At 33.8% G+C, this 19449-nt stretch overlaps 1 protein-coding gene across 1 annotated transcript; it reads right to left on the bottom strand.

Moving 5' to 3' along the window:
* Window positions 1-2563: 2563 nt before the first annotated feature.
* LOC140058266 (uncharacterized) lies at window positions 2564-2893 on the bottom strand. Its single transcript, XM_072103830.1, has one exon. It carries the CDS (start codon window positions 2891-2893, stop codon window positions 2564-2566), a length of 330 nt encoding a protein of 109 aa, XP_071959931.1.
* Window positions 2894-19449: the final 16556 nt, after the last annotated feature.

The following is a 19449-nucleotide window of genomic DNA, read 5'->3' as shown; positions in this document are numbered from 1 at the left end:
GTTCATACACAAAACTTGCTACATCAGTAAAATATTAATACATAAAATAACACCGCATTTGAAGTTTGTCTCTCATGGATGTACTAACATCATCAATAAACGAGATTATATAACATTTCGTCAAACACAATGCTTCGTACTCTGTTATTGGCTATGTCTGTATCGCGCGTAGTTAATTTATTCAGGCGCGTTCACCGTGAATCATACGCGCAGCTGCTCAGCTGGTTCTAACCAGTTTTCACACAGCGCCACTTTAAGATTCAAATTGCAATAGCTCTATAAATCATGAGCAGACATCGCTGCCAATTCTTGCGATTAAAAAACAACCATAATACTACAGTAGAAACAGAAGATCCTTTTATATTTATGATACTAACGCTAAATTGCTGACGGCAATTGAAGCGGCTGTCATTCAAGTTATGTTATTATATAGCCGTAAAAGTCAAATAAAAAAAATTGCCGGCACATGAATAGCATGCGTGTGAAAAACGCGCATATTTTAATAAAGTGAAACTTAAACTTAAGTCAATGCAGAGGCAATTTATAAATGTGGAATGATTTTCGTTTGGAAAAAGAGATGGACGTGTTGTTTTATGCATAGATATAAAACTATATAACTAAATTTCAACTGTCAATGTATAGGCATACCTACTTTAATACCAGGCTTTCTCATAGCTGTTCCAAATGCTACGGTGAGAATCCACTTAAAATACATAAGATAATTAATTAACGGTAATTAAAAATCACAGCACAGAAAACACAATATCAATATTAAACTTATATTTAAAAATGAAATAATTATCTGTATCACACAGTTGCTTAATTAAAATTCGCAGCAATAATTTCCCGCAAAAGTCACTCTTATCCCAGTGGATTCCAGAGAAGATGAATGCTTACTGTTTCTTTAGAGTCATCAATTGCCACATACAACATTTGAATTACAAGTGAAATATTTTATCTATTATTATCGTATTTTATTTGTCAAGTACGTGACTGAAACACACGTAAAACACCTAATAAAATGTTGTATTCGGTATTAATCCATGCTATCTTTGGTTAAAACAAGTAACTAAAATGGATTAAAATTATTATAGGCCTACTGCAGTAAATACAGTAATTACTGCAGGCAATTGTAATTGTTTGTATTGTATTATTGAAATGAAAGATTGAAAATGAAATACAAAATAAATACTGAATGCACTACCAATATATTTAGTCTCTACAGCTCACTATGTTGGTCGGTCGGTAAACATACACTAACTTGAGCACGCGACTGCAGCCATGTATATGGCCTTGTTTTTTCTAAATATTAACGTACAGGTTATCGTTTCAATGTATATAGGTTTATCAGGAAATCACTGAAATAAACAATGTGTATGATTTTCATAAGAAAGGCTTGCTAAAGAATTGCATTTACTGCAGTAGAATAAATTTATTTTGCCACATAAGTAATTACTAAAAAAAACACAAAAAAACTAGAACATCATTTTAAATGAATAAATCAAATAGCAGTAAGCTAATTTACTCTTAAACATTCATATGAAAGAATCAGTCAAAGTCAGTAATTTAATTGAGGATAATGAACTTTGCGCATGCGCACTTAGGAATATTAAGTTTGTTTTGTCGTACGTAAGATTGATTCCCACATGGACTTAACACAGTGTAAATATCCTAGCTAGTGGGAACCACACGTCTCTTATAGAATATTAGCATCGTTTTTTATTAATTGTTTTGCTCAGATTATTGGATCATCAACATAGAACGGTAGAATCATGAGACAATGAAAATAAAATAAAGCAAAAGACCAAAGGAAAGTTTAGTATAAAGTAATACACGGCGCTACTGCAGTTTCGCACCTAAAACTGGACTTCATGGTCACTCACCGCCGCGCAGAAGGTGAATGTTTTTAAATTGGGTAAGATCTCTCGAGAGAGGTGCGAAAGTGCATTAACACCGGAATAACACAAGTTATCAAAGCAATCATAGTTCGTAAGAGACATGCGGACTTTACTCAATTCGAAGACATCAACATTTTTAAAGTTAACTTTAAATTAAGAAGACAAAATAACAGAAAGCTACAATGTTTATGCTGGAAGGAAGGCATTGATGGATATTAAGGTAGAATAAAAACAAATGTCTATTTTCTTTTTACAGTGACAGTTTAATTTCTGCATTTTAACAAGAAAGTTGAAACATTCAACAATAAGGATTTGTTTTTATCATGAAATCAACCATCAAAAACAGACAACTCTAAGTTTGAACGAAGATTGATTGTCTAATGAATATTCATGAGATGATTGAGCATTGTTACGTGCACATTTACTCCGCATATTACATTTATGTGTGTAATTTAACCATTATAATGTTCGTGTAAAGGTTGATGTAGTACTTATATTCAAAACAGCACCGAGCCACGGGCCACGCGTGGGGCACGAAGGCCATGTGAAGGACACTTTTGAATTTACATTTTAAGTTAGGGGGAAATGGCTGTAATCATGTTAAAAAGTGAATTCAAAGTTGTCAAAACAATATCTCTGATAAACATTGCCATATACTACTACTACTACTGCGTCGAGCTTGCTCGGATCCTTTTGACTACTTCTTTCCAGCCGTCTCTGTTCATCATTGCTCCTGGTAGCTCTTCAATTGTATGGCCGGAGTCCGCAACTAGTTGGTCAATGAATGATTTTGGGGGCCTGCCTGGTCTTCTTGTCCCATGTGATGGCATCCAGAGCATAAGTTCGCTTATCAGTTCACTTTTGTTGCGGAAAGAGTGTCCAACAAAGCGGACTCTTCTTTCTTTGATAACATCGGTGATCTTGCGAAGATTCCCATATAACTGAGCGTTCGAGAGGTGCTCTTGCCACGAAACGTTAAGAACGGCTCGTAGCATCCTAGTATATGTTCAGTTTAGAGTGTTTTCAAGTTTCTTAGTTAGGGTCCATGTCGATGACCCGTAGAGAAGGACAGACTCGACTGTGGTCTTAAAGAAATTTTTCTTCATGTTGTTTGAGATGTTGGACTTCCATATGACAGTCAGGCGTTTGAGAGCTGACCAGGCTTTGCTGATACGTATATCAACGTCTTTTGCTGATGAGGCAATGTTGCTGCCAAGATAGGTGAACTGGTCGACTTGATTGAGAGCGTATCCGGAGCTAGTTGCCATATAAAGCTGAGCTGCAGAACCTTCATGTTGAAAGAAATAGCAAAGTTAACATGACGAGTTGTAGCTTGGTACCACATCTTTTCAGATTCTTTAAACCTCAAAGTTTGCACTGACACCAGAATAATGTGTCCTTGATGACTTAAGACCGGATAACACTTAGAAAACTGTTTCATTGAATGGAGACACTATGAAAGATTCAATTCAATTCAATTCAACTTAACATTTAGTTCTTCCTTCAAGAAAATGAGGTAAACATAATAAATTCCAGTAAAATTTATAACAAGGCAATTGATGATAAAAAAGTATACATCAGATTTGAATTTAATATAAATATACAGTACATATAGAGTGATAACAGTAGGTTGACAACATTACTCTCTTCCCCTTGTACTGCTAGCCTGGCTTATAAAAATATTAGAATCCTTTCTTGATTAAATTGCTTGGTCACATACTTTAAAAAAAACTTTCTTACTTCGTGGTCAGATTTTTGAAACAGTAGCATAAATACCAAGACAGTAGAGATTTGAGAGACATTGAAAGAAAAGCAAGAAACAAAGAGACCAAACAAAGAGTTTAGTACAAATCATCGTACACATTCGTATTTCTGTCGGATTTTTTAAACATCAGCAGAAATGCCAAAACAGTAGAGATTTCAAAGAAATTAAGAACAAGGCCAACAGCCATTAAGTCGCATGCTACAATGCATAGTGATACCGGACCGACAGACAAACAGACCGACAGACAGACAGACCGACAGACAGACGGACCGACCGACATAGTGAACTATACTGACCGAAATTACTGAACATGTTTAAAAATGTTGAAATGTTTAAAAACATTTATATTTTTTTAATTTACACGTCCGTAGCCTGTCACTTTTGACGTGCTCGTATAACGTAATTTCGAGTTGAAAAGTAAGTCAAGAAAACAGAAATCGGGCAAAAAGAGTGCGCAATAACGTTTAACGCGCAGTGCGCGCGCAAAAATCTGCGCACTCATGGCAATTTTGTAAACGCTTAAAATTGCCTGAAACGTACTCTTATTTCATCGAAAATAAATTTTGAAAATTTTAAGCGCGCGTACGCATGCGTTACATGCGCTACGCACGTAATTGTATTGCCATATTATGATTTATGCCCTGAAATTTATGAGTACCAAATTTTATTTAATTGTGATTCATGGTTGTTAAGATATGATTACAAACGTGATTTCGTTAAATCGTGCGTAGACCGCGTAATTTTTTATTGCGCACCGTGAAAACATAACCACATCGATTCCTGGCCATAAGGAATATTCTGCGAAAAATTAACTTAGCTAGATTAAACTGATATCAAGATAAGGTCATAAAGCGATAAAACGCATAGTGATACCGGACCGACAGACAGACAGACAGACCGACAGACAGACCGACAGACCGACAGACAGACAGACCGACCGACCGACATAGTGAACTATAGAGTCGCTTCCACGGGACTAAAAAACAAGAGACGTGACCACAGGAAGAGTTTAGGATGAATGTATATTAGCGTACTGCACTCTGTCAAACCTTTTGATCATTTCTTGATTTCATGTTTCTTGATCGGATTTCTTGGATCATCTCAGCAGAAATGCCAAAACAGTAGAGATTTGAGAGACATTGAAAACAACTCAAAATAAGAGTTTAGTACAAATTACACACTGCCCTGTAAAACCTTTTTAATTATTGACGTTAGATTTGAGGCTCTATGTTGACCTAATGCAGTACAAGCTAATGACAATGTAAATACTATGAACATTGTCAACTAATTCCATCTTCAACATTGAAAAGCGAAAACAGAATGTTAATTTGTGTATATAAATATTTGTTAATGGATTCAAACATGTACTACAAATGGAGAGAGGCATTATATACCAATAGATAAAAGTTTTGGTCCTCTCTCCTTTTTTTTTTGTAATGTATTATACCATATGGACAATTGTCTGAAATAAAAGTTGAAATGAATTGAATTTAATTTAAAATAAGTCTCATTAACTACAATGTAAATGGAAAAATGTATGAATCGTTCGCAAAACTAGGCTAGTGTAAGTTTTGTGAATGAATGGATATATATTTTATAATGGACGATCTTCATTTTTTGTATAGTTGATCTTCAATCATTTAAGGTGACTGACCCGTGTAAACACGCACTCATTTACATCGCTAATTCACATTGTTATGATAAAGTACCTAGGCTAATGTTTTTCGCGACACTGGAAAACAATGCGAACATAATTCTAGCCTCGGGGTAACCCATTAGACTTGATTATCGATGTAAATATTAATTTGTGACATAAAATGACAAACAGCCACCGCAATTATGATTGACAAATTCAATCTTATGCCGGAGTACAGTAATAATCAAGACGGATCACTTTTGAATAAGACGAACATTTACGACAGAAACCAGGCTGCAGATCCAGAATAAAGATACGACTCATTTAGATAAGATATTTATAGAGAAAAAGAGTCGGACAGTTATCTACTGATAATGCAACTCTCTATTGGTAATGTGAAATGTTTGAGACTAAATAACCAATTATAGACTTACGTACGTATATTAGTAATGACTAAATAAGAAATAAACTGTCTTAAAGTATGGCAACTTACTTCAATCTTGTTCGGGATGATCTACGTCAGAGTTGTTTCGAGTAGTAGGGGAGGGGGGGGGGGGGGGAGCAAGGTAATTCATAAAAAAAACTTCTGCTTCACTAACAATTAATTAAGTATGATTTAATATCTATCGGATCTACAAAAATGCTATTTGGTTTTTAAAATAGTATATTCTGTTCAATATGGTTATCTTGACCTGCAGCTTTCTGTGTTATAAATCGAAGTTTTTAAAATACATCACCACGTTCCTCCTGTTTTCTGTTAACATTTTTCTAGAAAGCATATCAAACATTTTAATAAAAATGTGACGAACTTAAGGATTACCGTACTTTCAAGGCTAGGTCTTTGTTATTTTGTGTTTTTGTTTTGTTTATAATAATTATTTCTGTGGTTTCCGTTTATTTATGTATTCATTTTATTTATGTCTTTAGGCAATGTGGCCAAGGATTATCAATAGTGAATTAATCACTGTCCTATCAGATAGGTGGTAATCCCCCTGATACAGCCAGGGGATATTTTCTGAACCAGTTCACCGGGGTAACCCCCTACTCTTTTCGAATAATGAACTGGGTTCTTTAAAGTGCACACAGGTTATAACTGTGTACACTGGACCTACGGTTTATAGTCCTTATCCGAGAAGACTTGTTCCACCACCAGAACTAGGAGAGAGTCGGCCTCGAACCCTTGCCGATGTTGTTGGCTCTTTAAGTACGGTAAACGGCGCCCCTGCCTGAACCGCTCGGTCGTTGTATGTCAAATGCACTGTACATTAGTTTTTCTAAGCATCAGGAAACCTAACTTTGTTATGAAAAAACAAATTATATTATCTTATAATTACGTACGTTTTGAAATCCAACTTACTCTTTGTGGATTAACTGTTTTTTCTTTATTATTGTACAATTTGTATATGTAATTTACTCTCAATTTAATGTTATATATTGCAAGGAGTAGAATGAATAAAACCAGAAATAAAAATAAAAAAATATGCAAATTATGAATTTTAAATTTCTTTCTCAATTATTATTAAAAATATAGTGTTATTATGTATTATTCATGCGCCTCTATCCCTTCCATTACAACGATTCTCATGATTTTTGCTTATGATAATACTGGAGAACTTGTAGTACGGTATCATTTGGAAATACAAATTGAGCCCTTATTTCGAAACCTTTTGATCATGGATTGGATATCTCACTAGAAAGACAGATTATTTAGTATATAGGGTTAGGTTCACTTAAATTTAGTAAATATCAGCTATCTTGTCAGTTGTTCAGAGAATGTCTTTGAGAAAAAAAAATCGCGATCGTGTATACTACTGTAGGTGATTTTCTTGTTCAGTTTTCATTTTCTCTAAACATGTTAGATCGATTATGAACTAAATATTTCAAAATAGTTTCTTTTTAGTAGATAACAGTGGTTCTATTATTATCTTATTTGTACCGATGCTCATTCCCTTCGGCAGCCTCGACTAATTGATCAGCGAAGGATCGCTATTGAAATCGAACTGTATTGATCACACAGCAAAGGAAAGTGTCAACGTTTGACAGTTATATACAATTAATAGTTTTGGATTTTTATTAATTTCTATAAAATCAATTTGAATTGATTTCTATATAGCCACAACGAGCGTCAAAGTATGAAATAAAAATTTGCCTTATAGATTTTCTTTAATGTAATCTTTATGCAACCCAGTTCATATTTCACCAGATCTTGCATTGTAAACGTGCTTATTTGTATTAATAAAATATAAAACAATTTCAATGAATGGTTTGAGGAATTTAGTTAAAATTAGGGGCTGAATAGTTGATTACGAGTGCAATTTAATGTGATCAAATTGTTCACGAAGACAGAAGCTTAATTAGATATGACATTTGTAAAGATTTTGCAATACTTTATTGATTGGCAACCTTGATCGTCGATTAATTGATTGACATGTTAGATTGATATCTTTGATTGTATCTTCTGATCGATAGCCTTTATCGAATGATTGATTAATCAAAATGTTTTATCGAACGAAATACATCGGTTGTTGATTGTTAATTTATTAACTTGTTGCCAATCTAGATCGATTAATTGATTGATTGATCGATTGATAGACATCCTTTAAGGTAGATTCATATATTTATTGATTTTTAGATTTGTGATAATTTGTTTTGTACTATTATTATTTATGTATTTTTATAATTGTGTGAATGGAATAGAAAGTAAAAAAGGAAAGAAAGGTACAGTCAGTAGTATTCCAAAATGTTAACATAAGATTAACACAATTTATGATGTGTGAATTAAATTTAAAATCACATAAAATTAAATATTTATATTTTACATTAACAGAAATAAACACGGTTTGGTTGAAATATCCAATTGGAATTATATTATTCAAATAGTTGTTATTATCCTCGCTTAAACAAATGACAAGTTGATCTTCAAGTTAATTGAGATCTTCAGGAGCCTAGGTTCTACATGCCTTGAAGCGACAAGCGAATGTGATGAATCTACGATACGACACAAAGCATAGCTTGAAAGAAAATAGAGAATTTGACAATTGGATTTAAAGGATTCTGATGATATAATAAATTATATATAATAAATAACTTAAATTATGTCACGTGTAAGTTGATTAGAACAGTGTGGTTAGTATTGTAGTCGACGCGTTTAAGTTATGTCGCTTACAGTATGATTGACGGGCTTATAATAAAAAAAAATAATAAATATTTATCAGTGCAATGGTACAAATAATTTCAAGAGATGAAAGATGAACAATTTGGTATTGTAGTTGACGGGCATATAATATAAAAATAATGAATGTTTATCAGTGCAATGGTACAAATAATTTGATGAGATGAAAGATGAAAATACTGTGTAGTGGATTAATATTTTGCTTGTAATCAATTTTGTATTCCAATTCCAATGAATATTTATAGTAACAAAAAAATACATTAGATTTTGAAGGTAAGGAATAATTGAAGTCTAGAGTGACATGAAGACATGATGTTTTAATCTAGGCAAAAATCGTGCGTGTTTATAGTAGGCAAATATCATACCCAAGACTGTATTTATACAATAAAGAACATTCTTAAATATCTTATTTATATTGTGGTTATTCACCAGAACGGGTAAAAAATGTAAATCATTCAAATATTACAACCTTAAAAATGTTCAGAAACACGACGACATGAAGTTTTAATCCCAGCACAATACACCATACCCAGATTCTATTTATACAATAAAGAGCATTCCTAAATATCTTATTTTTATTGACGTTATTCACCAGAACGGGTAAAAAAGGTAAAGCATTCAAATATTACAACGTTAAAAAATGTTATTAAAATTTATTTAAAAATAGAAAGATAAAATCCAAAGCAACCATGCTGAGACAGTATATCACAACTTTTTATTTTATTTTGGTATTCACCAGAACGGGTCAAAAATGTAAATCATTCAAATATTACAACGTTAAAAAATGTTATTAAACTTTATTTAAAAATAGAAAGATATAATACAAAGCAAACATGCTGAGACATGGCTACACGTACACATTAATAATAAGAACACTTTCATTGTTACGTAGGTAAAATGTAGACTAGTCGTCTGCTACTATTGTCCAATCAAAACACAGTATATCACAATACAAACATATATTAAATAATGATGACGCTGATGTACATTCTAAAAACATTTGTTTTAATTGCGATATTTCAAATTAAAAATATCGTCATTAAAATGTAACGTGATTACAATAATCACTATTTTTGTTGTTTTTATTCAGAGGGGCGGTATCCATAATAATAAATACATAATGTTACCGATGCAATTTGGGCAGATTCTTGGTCCAGGCGACGACAGGTGACCTACCTAGGCCAATCGATGTGTCGTCGGTCGTAGCATTGACTTAAACACCACCAAACCTGTGTCGAGGTGGGGAGCTCCGTATGCGCGCGCACACTGCATTAACATGACGTAGTTTAGCCGTCTTTCGTCGCCAATCGAAAGCTTCTAAATATGCGTATGTAATCTTCTTATTAGGCCTACTTTTTAACACCGTGTCCACAAACAAAGCAGACGTAATGTGTATTAGAGCACCCATCTACACTTCGCGCCAATGTCCCATGAGACCAATTCAACGTGACTGAAAATGAGCACACTTACAATTTCATAATTTGAAGAGAATTTAAAAAGAGATAATACTACGTGATACAGCACATCGTCATACACAATCAATGATTCATCGCATTGCATCAACGATTTTTTTGTTTTACTCTTTTTACTCTGTGGGGGTTTTTAAAGTTATTTTTGAAATTATCCCGAAATATTTATAGTTCTAAATTGGTATGATGATACGCTACGTTTATTTCATGCCATCTGCGCGAGATGTGCAAGCCTGGTGTTTACACAATGACATTACATAATCTAATCTTCATTAGTTTTGTTTTGATCACACACACACACAGATGTTGTAATTATCCATTATAGTTAGGCCTAAAGATGTTCATTTACAATTAGGCTGGGAATTTTAAAAAATGGATACGGACCACGATCGTACTATTATGTCGGTAAATAATCTTCTGCCGACAAGTACACAACAACGACAAAAGCGGGTGCAGGTCAACTCGGCCCTAAACTATCTCGGCTAAAAGTCAAGTCGGCCCCAAATCAAGACGGCCCAAAGTCAAGTCGACCTCAATCAACTCGACCTCAATCAACTCGACCTCAATCAACTCGACCTCACGTCATATCGGCCTAAAGTCAACTCGGCCAAAGAATAATCGGTCCACTCGGCCAATTAAAGTATGGAACGCAAAACGTGCTAATAGTTAATATTATAATGGCAGGATTAGTAAGGTTAGGTCTACACATAGCCTAGGCCCTAGACAAAATGAAACGGAAAATTATTCATACGTTATATTATTTACAACTTCAATGGCTTGTTACAATAGCGTGACGTTGTATACACAGGCCTACAACAATTATTTCTATGTATTCTCGTTTGTGCATTACGTTATTCTTTAATTACTCAGGCATAACGGAATGTAACTAGCGCCATCACCTACCGCGATTAGGGCACCGAGAAAATATCTCCAATTTCAAGTTTTCTAACTGCATTTTACCGTATGTACAAGGGACAAACAAATGACTTTAAGCCATGTCAAATACGACGTAATTAGAGTAAAGTATCTTGCCTCTCTGACATGCGTGTACGATATCTCTTTACTACTGCGTTATGTCACTCTTCTGCTTGCAAATCCTCAATAGCAAACCTTTCAGTAAGATATTGAAATCAGAAAGGAGATGAATGATGGAGATGCCAAAAGAAGAAAAGAGGATGAGCGATAGATTGTTACTAAAGGCTTATGTGATCTAGAACTGTTTCATAAAAATATCCACTGCTTTCTTTGTCATCGTGAAATTAGAATTACAGAAAACACTGTATGGGGCATTACACACGTTTATAAAGCATTTATGATGCATCACCTAATAATAGTATTAATACGTAAATGTGTTCATTTTTCAACAGGTAAACGCATCAGTGAGCATGTCCGCAAAGCGTTGAAAAAATGAAATTAAATATCTGAGATTCTCTAGAATTAAGCTTCTCAATTACATTCAGCAAATTTGGTTTTAATCTTCAAAAGTCATAGGCCTACTTCATTTTATGAAAATCATTTTCCACATCGTCGCCATTAATCATATAAAGAAAGAAGTAATATAACAGGATTTGATCAGCGGGTTATACGCAATTTAAATGTATGTGTAAGATATATAGACGCAACACTTAAACAGTTGTTTGTGTTTTATGTTTGATTGTTATGGCACGGGAAATTGACTTTCTGCTCAGCGGTGATCTGTCTTCAGGTGGACAGTCTTGTAGTTGTAGGACATTCATTTATTTTGATAAGAAAATGCACATCTGCTTCAATAATATCTAGGCCTGTGTGTACAATGAAATCTTGAAATACATTCGATTTCGAAAGCATAGAAAGTATTTAAAGGAAATGTCAGTAAAAAATAAATACTGATGAGTAATCAATCGGCCTAGGTTTTTTCACTGGTACTTCCTTCATTTCATCTTTAGTCTGACATTGTAGCGCAACATGTTTTAGTTTCTTACGCAGTGTGTACCGATATTTAGCCTAGTCTACATAAACACAAACTAGCAACTTGCAAGTTTGAAAACTCGAGTAAAATTCGAGTTTAGCAAGAAAAGCTTTCCAACTGTTGCCACTGCAGACTAGACCCGTTTATAACATCGGCAGAAAACGTGTGTTTGATTAAAGCAGAAGTTAGCTCTGCCCTCTATGACAACCAACTGTAGTCTGTTTAGAGTATGTGAACTCAGCGAATAGAAAACTTTCTTTGTAGTCACGTGATCCTGCAGATGGATAGATGACAAGCCTATAGTAACATTTCAGACAGGCAACTTCTTCAATTAGTGGAAACTAGGAGTTTGGTAAAATTTATAAGATATCAAGAGGAGTTGCAACTTCCTCTAGTTAGATTCTGGGATGTCCCTCAGTGTCACGCCGTGTGTATAATGTTTGATCAGAAAATAAAACATCAAATAAAGACAACATTGTAGAAAAGGAGGACCAAAATCAAAATTATATTGTAGTAAACTACTGGTCTTTTCCGGGCTTTGAATCTTTAATTTCGGTAACAAATTATCAAGCGTGATGCAATATGAAATAGAACGAACGAACTGTAGCTTCAGCACTACCGCCTACAACATTATAGTATAATATTACACGCCGTAATGAAAAATATATCTACAGAGATGAAGTTCTGTTTGAAATGTACACAATTATTATAATTCAACTTTATTTTTGCTCGGGGATTAGTTAAAACATCGATGGTGACACCGGCATGTATAAATCAGTTCATAACAATATATTGTTGTCTGCTTGGTCCACTTAAGAAGCAGACGATTGAATAATCATTTACATAATTGAAATGTTAATTAAACTCCGCACAATAATATATAGCTTTGTTGTAGGGCTTGTCCGATGACTCATGCTGTTTAATCATGGTTAATTATAGTGGTTGTATTAATCCCTCAGCCAAGTTTACTCACCTTGTAAACACCTGTTGCTATTGTTGTATATAAGGAATCTACACAAATAAAAATAAACGCATTGTATTGTTAGTGTAAGTCTGCGTTTCCCCCTTTTATTTTTTATCTTGATGACACATCCTTACCGCATTTTTCTTTCTATTTTTTGTGTAGTGGTAAAAAGCATTATTTTCTGACAAAATTACATTTTACCAAACTAAATAAACACTACGACCACAAGGCTATTTTTGGTTTGTAATAGGCCTACAATTATATTTCGGCTAGAAAGACCGGTAGGCCTAATTCGTACAGATGATAGACACTGTAGTAGTTATTACATAAGTTAGGTTATTGTTTATGCAGAGGCCTCAAACATCGCGATTAGCACAAATATTACGACTTTAAACACATTGGAGCAGTGCAGACTTTCTAACTTTGGTTTTATAAAACTATAGAGGCCGCTATAATAATATATAAAACCATAGAGGGCGCTATGAAAAACTTAAAGATACTGTAAATATATACTATAAAATGAGTATGTCATGAGTGCAAAGTGCGAACATGCTTATTATTTCACTTATAACACAATGCACGAGTTATAAACAACTTACTGCATTACATAGGCTACATTATCAGTATGTTTTCTATTATATTATATCTAGAGTAATATAAATTATAAATGTATACATATCGGGAGATTTTTTTTTCGAGTCATATTGCTGGGCGTTGCTGCATCATTCCTATCATATTTTTTCCTATAAGTTACATATTTAACAGTAGATCATAATGTATAGAAATTGGATGCTCCTTCATGAGTATATTATCATGTTATTATGTTCATAAAACAACCAACAGAACATTTTTTTTAAAGACATTGCATACACAGGTTGCGAGGTCACGATACCTCTCTATTATATAATATAATTATTCTTAATTCATCATTTAATCAAAAACAGTGATATACGCCGAAGGCATCTTGTATAATCACATCTTGGTGATTTGATTAACCCAGGATTAGTACCAAATAAAAACTTTGTCCTTAAAATAAAACATTTTATTTTTTTTAATTAGACAGTTTACCCTATTAATCCTAAGACTAATAGTTTTCATCCGATTCATTGTTTTGCCTACCGGCAAGTTAAAGTTTAACATCAATAAAATAATATTATTGATATTCTCGGAGATTTATGTTTATACACTACATACGAGCCGTTTAAATTACGTGGCTATTTATAACTACGTTATAGTTATAATGTATTCAACAAGGTTGTATATACGAGCTTTAGCCTTGTTTGTTCCATATTTTCTACATAGAACATTAAGGGTAATGGCTATACGTACATCAATTTAATAACGAACATGTCCTTGTCACTGTGGTACGATGCACGATAAGTGCATTTACACAGTGGCATTACACAATTAGACACACAACAGCAACGTTGTACAACAGTTTCATTAACTCAGCATTGTTTTCTCTGGAGATTTCTCATTTAGTGCAGCACGTAGTCTGCACAGATGCCAGAAAAATAGAAATGTTACAATATTTTTGGCGCACAATTAGTAATCGCAAATGTGGGTTGACGTAGCGAAGCAGACAATTGAAATGTTACAATATTTTGGCCCACAATTAGTAATCGCAAATGTGGGTTGACGTAGCGAAGCAGACAATTGAAATGTTACAATATTTTGGCGCACATAGTAATCGCAAATGTGGGTTGACGTAGCGAAGCAGACAATTTTTTTTTTAAACCATATTTAATGAGCGTGATCCATCCAGCTATTGCTGATCATTAGGGACCCTCAGAGGTTCACAAGACAAACATATACACAAGATGCTCTACATAAACAAAGTCTTATTACAAGTCTTTGAGAGTGGAGTAATTTGGTCCTAAGAAAAAATCCTGACATGTGACGGGACTTGAACCCAGGACCCTTGGAGTGGTAGCCAATCATCATAACCACCAGGCCACCACTCCACTCCAATTGAAATGTTACAATATTTTGGCGCACAATTAGTAATCGCAAATGTGAGTTGACGTAGCAAAGCAGACAATTGAAATGTTACAATATTTTGGCGCACTATTAGTTGCAAATGTGGGTTGACGTAGCGAAGCAGACAATTGAAATGTTACAATATTGTTGGTGCATAATTAGTCGCAAATGTTGGTTGACGTCGGTAATGTCAACTGGTCAGACGATTCAAAAAGTAAATATCAATTCACAGACTACGGTCTAAGTGTTTTAGTCCTCAATTCCATGTTAGAAAAATTAGGCTAAATTTGTTTTTAGAATTTTATTCCCATTTGCTATGCCATTTAATAACTTTCAAAGTTCAATCAGTATTTAATTATTATGAATTTGTATCTTTTATCTACAGCTCACTATTTTGGTCGGTTTGTCGGTCGGTCGGTAAACACTAACTTGAGCACGCGACTGTAGCCATGTATATGACCTTGTTAAAGTAGGCCCCACAGTCAGCCAATCTTACGACGGTAATTCTCTGATAACTGCCCTTTCCTACGCACAGAATTCCCATTATGTTCTACGATCACAAAATATTCAAAATATTCATATTTAACCGAAATGAAGAGAATTGGAAATTGTCGCGTTTCTTCTCTATTAAAAAGCTTTTAACTACTGTGAATGATTATCAGTATTAGCTCTCTTACCAAAGTTTAAACCATAGTTCCACATATTATCATTTAATGAATAGATTGATTTAATGCAAAGTTAAGAAACTGGAAATGATCTACCGCAAAAATAGTAATAATAAATAGTTACATTTCATAGAGTACCGAGTAGCCGAAGAATCGCATTATTGTTTATTTAGCAGATTTATGGAAATTATGTTATACAATTATATAAATCATGAATGCCTATTAGTTATTTTAGATACAAATATGTGTAGAATGGCTTAAAGCTCTCTAGAGCTTATTTGGTCCTTTCCAGGCTTTTCATCTTTTATTTAATACTTTGAATTATTCTGTAATAACTTATCAAGTGTGATGCATTGTGAAATAAAACGCATGGATGAATGAATGATACAATATAAACATTCAGCAAAAATATGCAGACCACACTTCCTAATTGTATAGTGAATACTTTATCACGCGTTAAAAATATGTATCTATTTTTTCTATCGCATTTCGTAGACGGCAGTGTCACTCTAGTCTTTGGTGGTACTATCGCATCTTCGCAGACACAACGCTTAAGGGTCTTTCACACCTGTTCCGGTACGATTCCGGTCCGGCGACGGCAAATCCAATCGAACGTCAATGTTTCATTTTTACGCGGCTACGCGCATATCAATTGGTGCTTGGCCGCGTGGAGCGTCGTGAAAACGAAACATTGGCGTTCGATTCGCCGGACCGGAACCATGCCGGAACAGGTGTGAAAGGCCCTTTAGTCGGGCTATGTTGACTATAATGGCAAAATGACATTTTAGTCAACCAATGCGATAGTGACGAAGACTATTGCACGTCTATATTTTAGTACACGACAAATGTAGATAGCAACAACAATGCAGTCTACAATGCAACACTATGTCGAAGACCAGCGACATTGTACAGTCTACGACAATGCAATAGTGTTGAAGACTACAGCGCATAGTGTAGTCTACGACAATGCAATAGTGTCGAATAGCTGCACGGACGAGCGCTATTAGATATTACAAGGTCAGATAATCTCAAGGACATTATGTCATACGTTTACTGGAACATGAACGTAAACGTCCACTTAATCTACAACGTTCATATATCTGTCGACGAAAAACAGTCGATTACGACCAATGTGTACGTGGACTTCGGTCACGTTAATTCAAATCTTAAAGTCCATAGTGTCGAAGAATACAACAACCGATATTGTGAATTTACGTTGAAATACTGTGCTAAAAGTCGTAAGAAACACATTATAATGAAGTGTCAAAACAGCGTAGGCCTAATGTAGTGAGGTGTCAAACCAGATAGAAAGTTTGCAATGTATGTCATTTAGGGGTGACTTATTCAAACAGACAATAAGACCCAAGATATGGAATTCTCTACCAGAAGAACTCAAAATTATTAATTTTATATCTTGTTTTAAGTTTTAAATTACATGAATACCTTGTTTCTACTATTATTGTTTAAGTTAATAATATATCTGTTTTATGTTAAATTATAACTGCATTCGTTAAGGTAAATGTCTTTTTTGTTCATTATTATCATATTGTTTTTTACATGTTTCTTACCTTACATTAAATATGTTGCTTGGACCCCACATTTTTAAAGTTCAAGCTTCCAGCTAGTGGGGTACCTGTTTTCTCATTTATTAGGCCTATATATTATTTAAAAAAGGTAATCTGTACTTTGTTTTTTTTTATATTGATATTGAAAAAAAATCTAAACAATCTACCAAACATAATACTATAAAATAGAACGTTATATGAACCAATTCAGTTTAAACAATTGTATGCAAAACCGAAATTATCTTCATGCTATTTCGTGCAAATTGTTACAGCTTCGTGCAAATCTAATAATCCGATTTGCTTTTGGTTAAAAAAAAAAATATTTGATGTTAATTACGCGTAGCAATTTTAAATGTTTAAACATTAGTACAGCGATAAAGTTATTAGTAATTTGAGATTACAATTGCATATTGCAACACACTCGACAACCCCGTTTGCAAGACGTTAGTAAATATTCGAGAAATTGAGAAACGGCGCGAAAAATTGAGAAACGGCGCGAAAGGACAAGCGTTCTACATCGCAGTTTTATTATGCTTTGTGAACAAATTATTGTCAACGATCTCGGACAATAATAGACCTACATCTTACAAAGTATCCTCGTCATCAAATAAAAGTTGATATTAATGCGTATTTGAAAAAGTCCTTTTTAAAAGATTACCAAGGCATATATTTTGATCTCTTCGATTTCAAATGTAATCTCGTCTTTTCTAAGACTGACAGAAAACTAACTTTGAAGTTAATGACATCTCATCCTACATGTTACTAATAGTTAAAGGATTTGCATCAAAATATCTTTAATATTGGAGTAGTTGACGCGTAGTTTTACACCCGATTCTGCAGCTGTCATTAGGTAGATGTTAACTGTATATTGACAGTCATTTAGATACAAGTCTATGTGTATTGAGTACCTTGTTATCCCTAGCCCATCATAAGCGACAAGTCGGATGATATGTTGCTTGTGATTGGTTAAATCACTTGCATTGTGCGTACGTCATTGTGTTACTTCATACTCGGAACAAGGCTTTCGTAGAAACCAGGATTTACATAGATAAATGTATAGGTCTAGTTGTGTTACGTATTGCAAAATAAAAAGACATATGCCTAACTTATTGTCCATACACAAGGTCTGATTTATTTTTCTAAAGACATAAGATCGCGACTCTACAGCTCACTATGTCGGTGGGTTGGTCGGCCGGTCGGTCGGTAAACGCTAACTCAAATTTGAGCACTCTACTGCAGCCATGTATATGGCCTTGTTTATTTAAAAGATTTAATCTAGAGATTTAGATCCTACTATATCAATATCACATTATTTTCCCTATTCTATGAAACGCTGCATTATCACATTTTTATTTCCTTGTTAAAATTGTGAGTCATCGAATTGTTTTAAATTCGAAAGAAATCAATGTATATTGAATTTCTGTTATTTTACGAAGCGAGAACGAAACTTAATAGTCACAGTGGTATCGTATACAATTTAGTTTCTTCTTACAAATTTGCATCAAGTATTATATTTAAATAAATAAAAAAAAAATGAATCCACAATCACTTGTAAAGCACAATTTTATTTATATTTATAATATTGAATCTCTTCCCCAATTTTAAAATCATATAACACTAAAATAAAAATATGCTGCTTGTGTAAAGTGCCATCCATAAAAAAAAAACATCTACCAAACCCCAGCAGTTTTTCCAAATTCGGACAAAACGCGGGTAATTAGGTAACGATAAAGGACAGCTCATTCACTCACACCTTTAAACACATTTTCGACGACCGCGCTGTACCGCGAGTTCCGACTTTTAACAGGAAGTAGCTGCTAAAAAGCTATGCTGTGGACCTCTCGCGGAATAATTGACACACGCTTTTTCCGAATATGTTCTGTGGACAAGAGTAGAGGTGGTTTTCTGGATAGTACTGTAAGTTGCGATTAATCACACTATCCGTGCACCACTGGAGCGTCACGTACAATGGATAATGAGTTAAAATGCAACACATCTTTCAATTTATAATTAATTTATGTTTTATTATTTAACGCTCTTTTCATTTTAATGATGTTTTATTAAAATAGAATTCATCACATATTTTTAAAAAATGTCTTAATGCTTGATGTATATTTATGATTACGTGATCAAATTGAAAGCAGATTTGACCTTGCTAAACGAATGTTATGATTTTCAAAATGAAGAATTGATACGAAAAGCAAAGTTATTCTTATCACGTGTCACATTTTATAAATTAGTTTTATCACTATTTTTGTTCTGTACCATTTTGTTATGTTCTTTGTATGTTTCTACTGGTAATATCAAGAATAATTAGGTCGTAAAACGTATTTATTCGTATTGCCACCTTTGAATATGCAGCTGTCACTAGGTAGACATTAACTGAC

Source organism: Antedon mediterranea, chromosome 9 (assembly GCF_964355755.1).
Source record: "Antedon mediterranea chromosome 9, ecAntMedi1.1, whole genome shotgun sequence".
NCBI classification, from domain to species: Eukaryota; Metazoa; Echinodermata; class Crinoidea; order Comatulida; family Antedonidae; genus Antedon; species Antedon mediterranea.
This window is presented reverse-complemented; position numbering and strand designations above follow the sequence as displayed.

What these genes read in the sequence shown, in the direction of transcription:
- LOC140058266 (XM_072103830.1), bottom strand. Translation starts at nt 2,893, where the DNA reads ATGCTACGAGCCGTTCTTAACGTTTCGTGGCAAGAGCACCTCTCGAAC.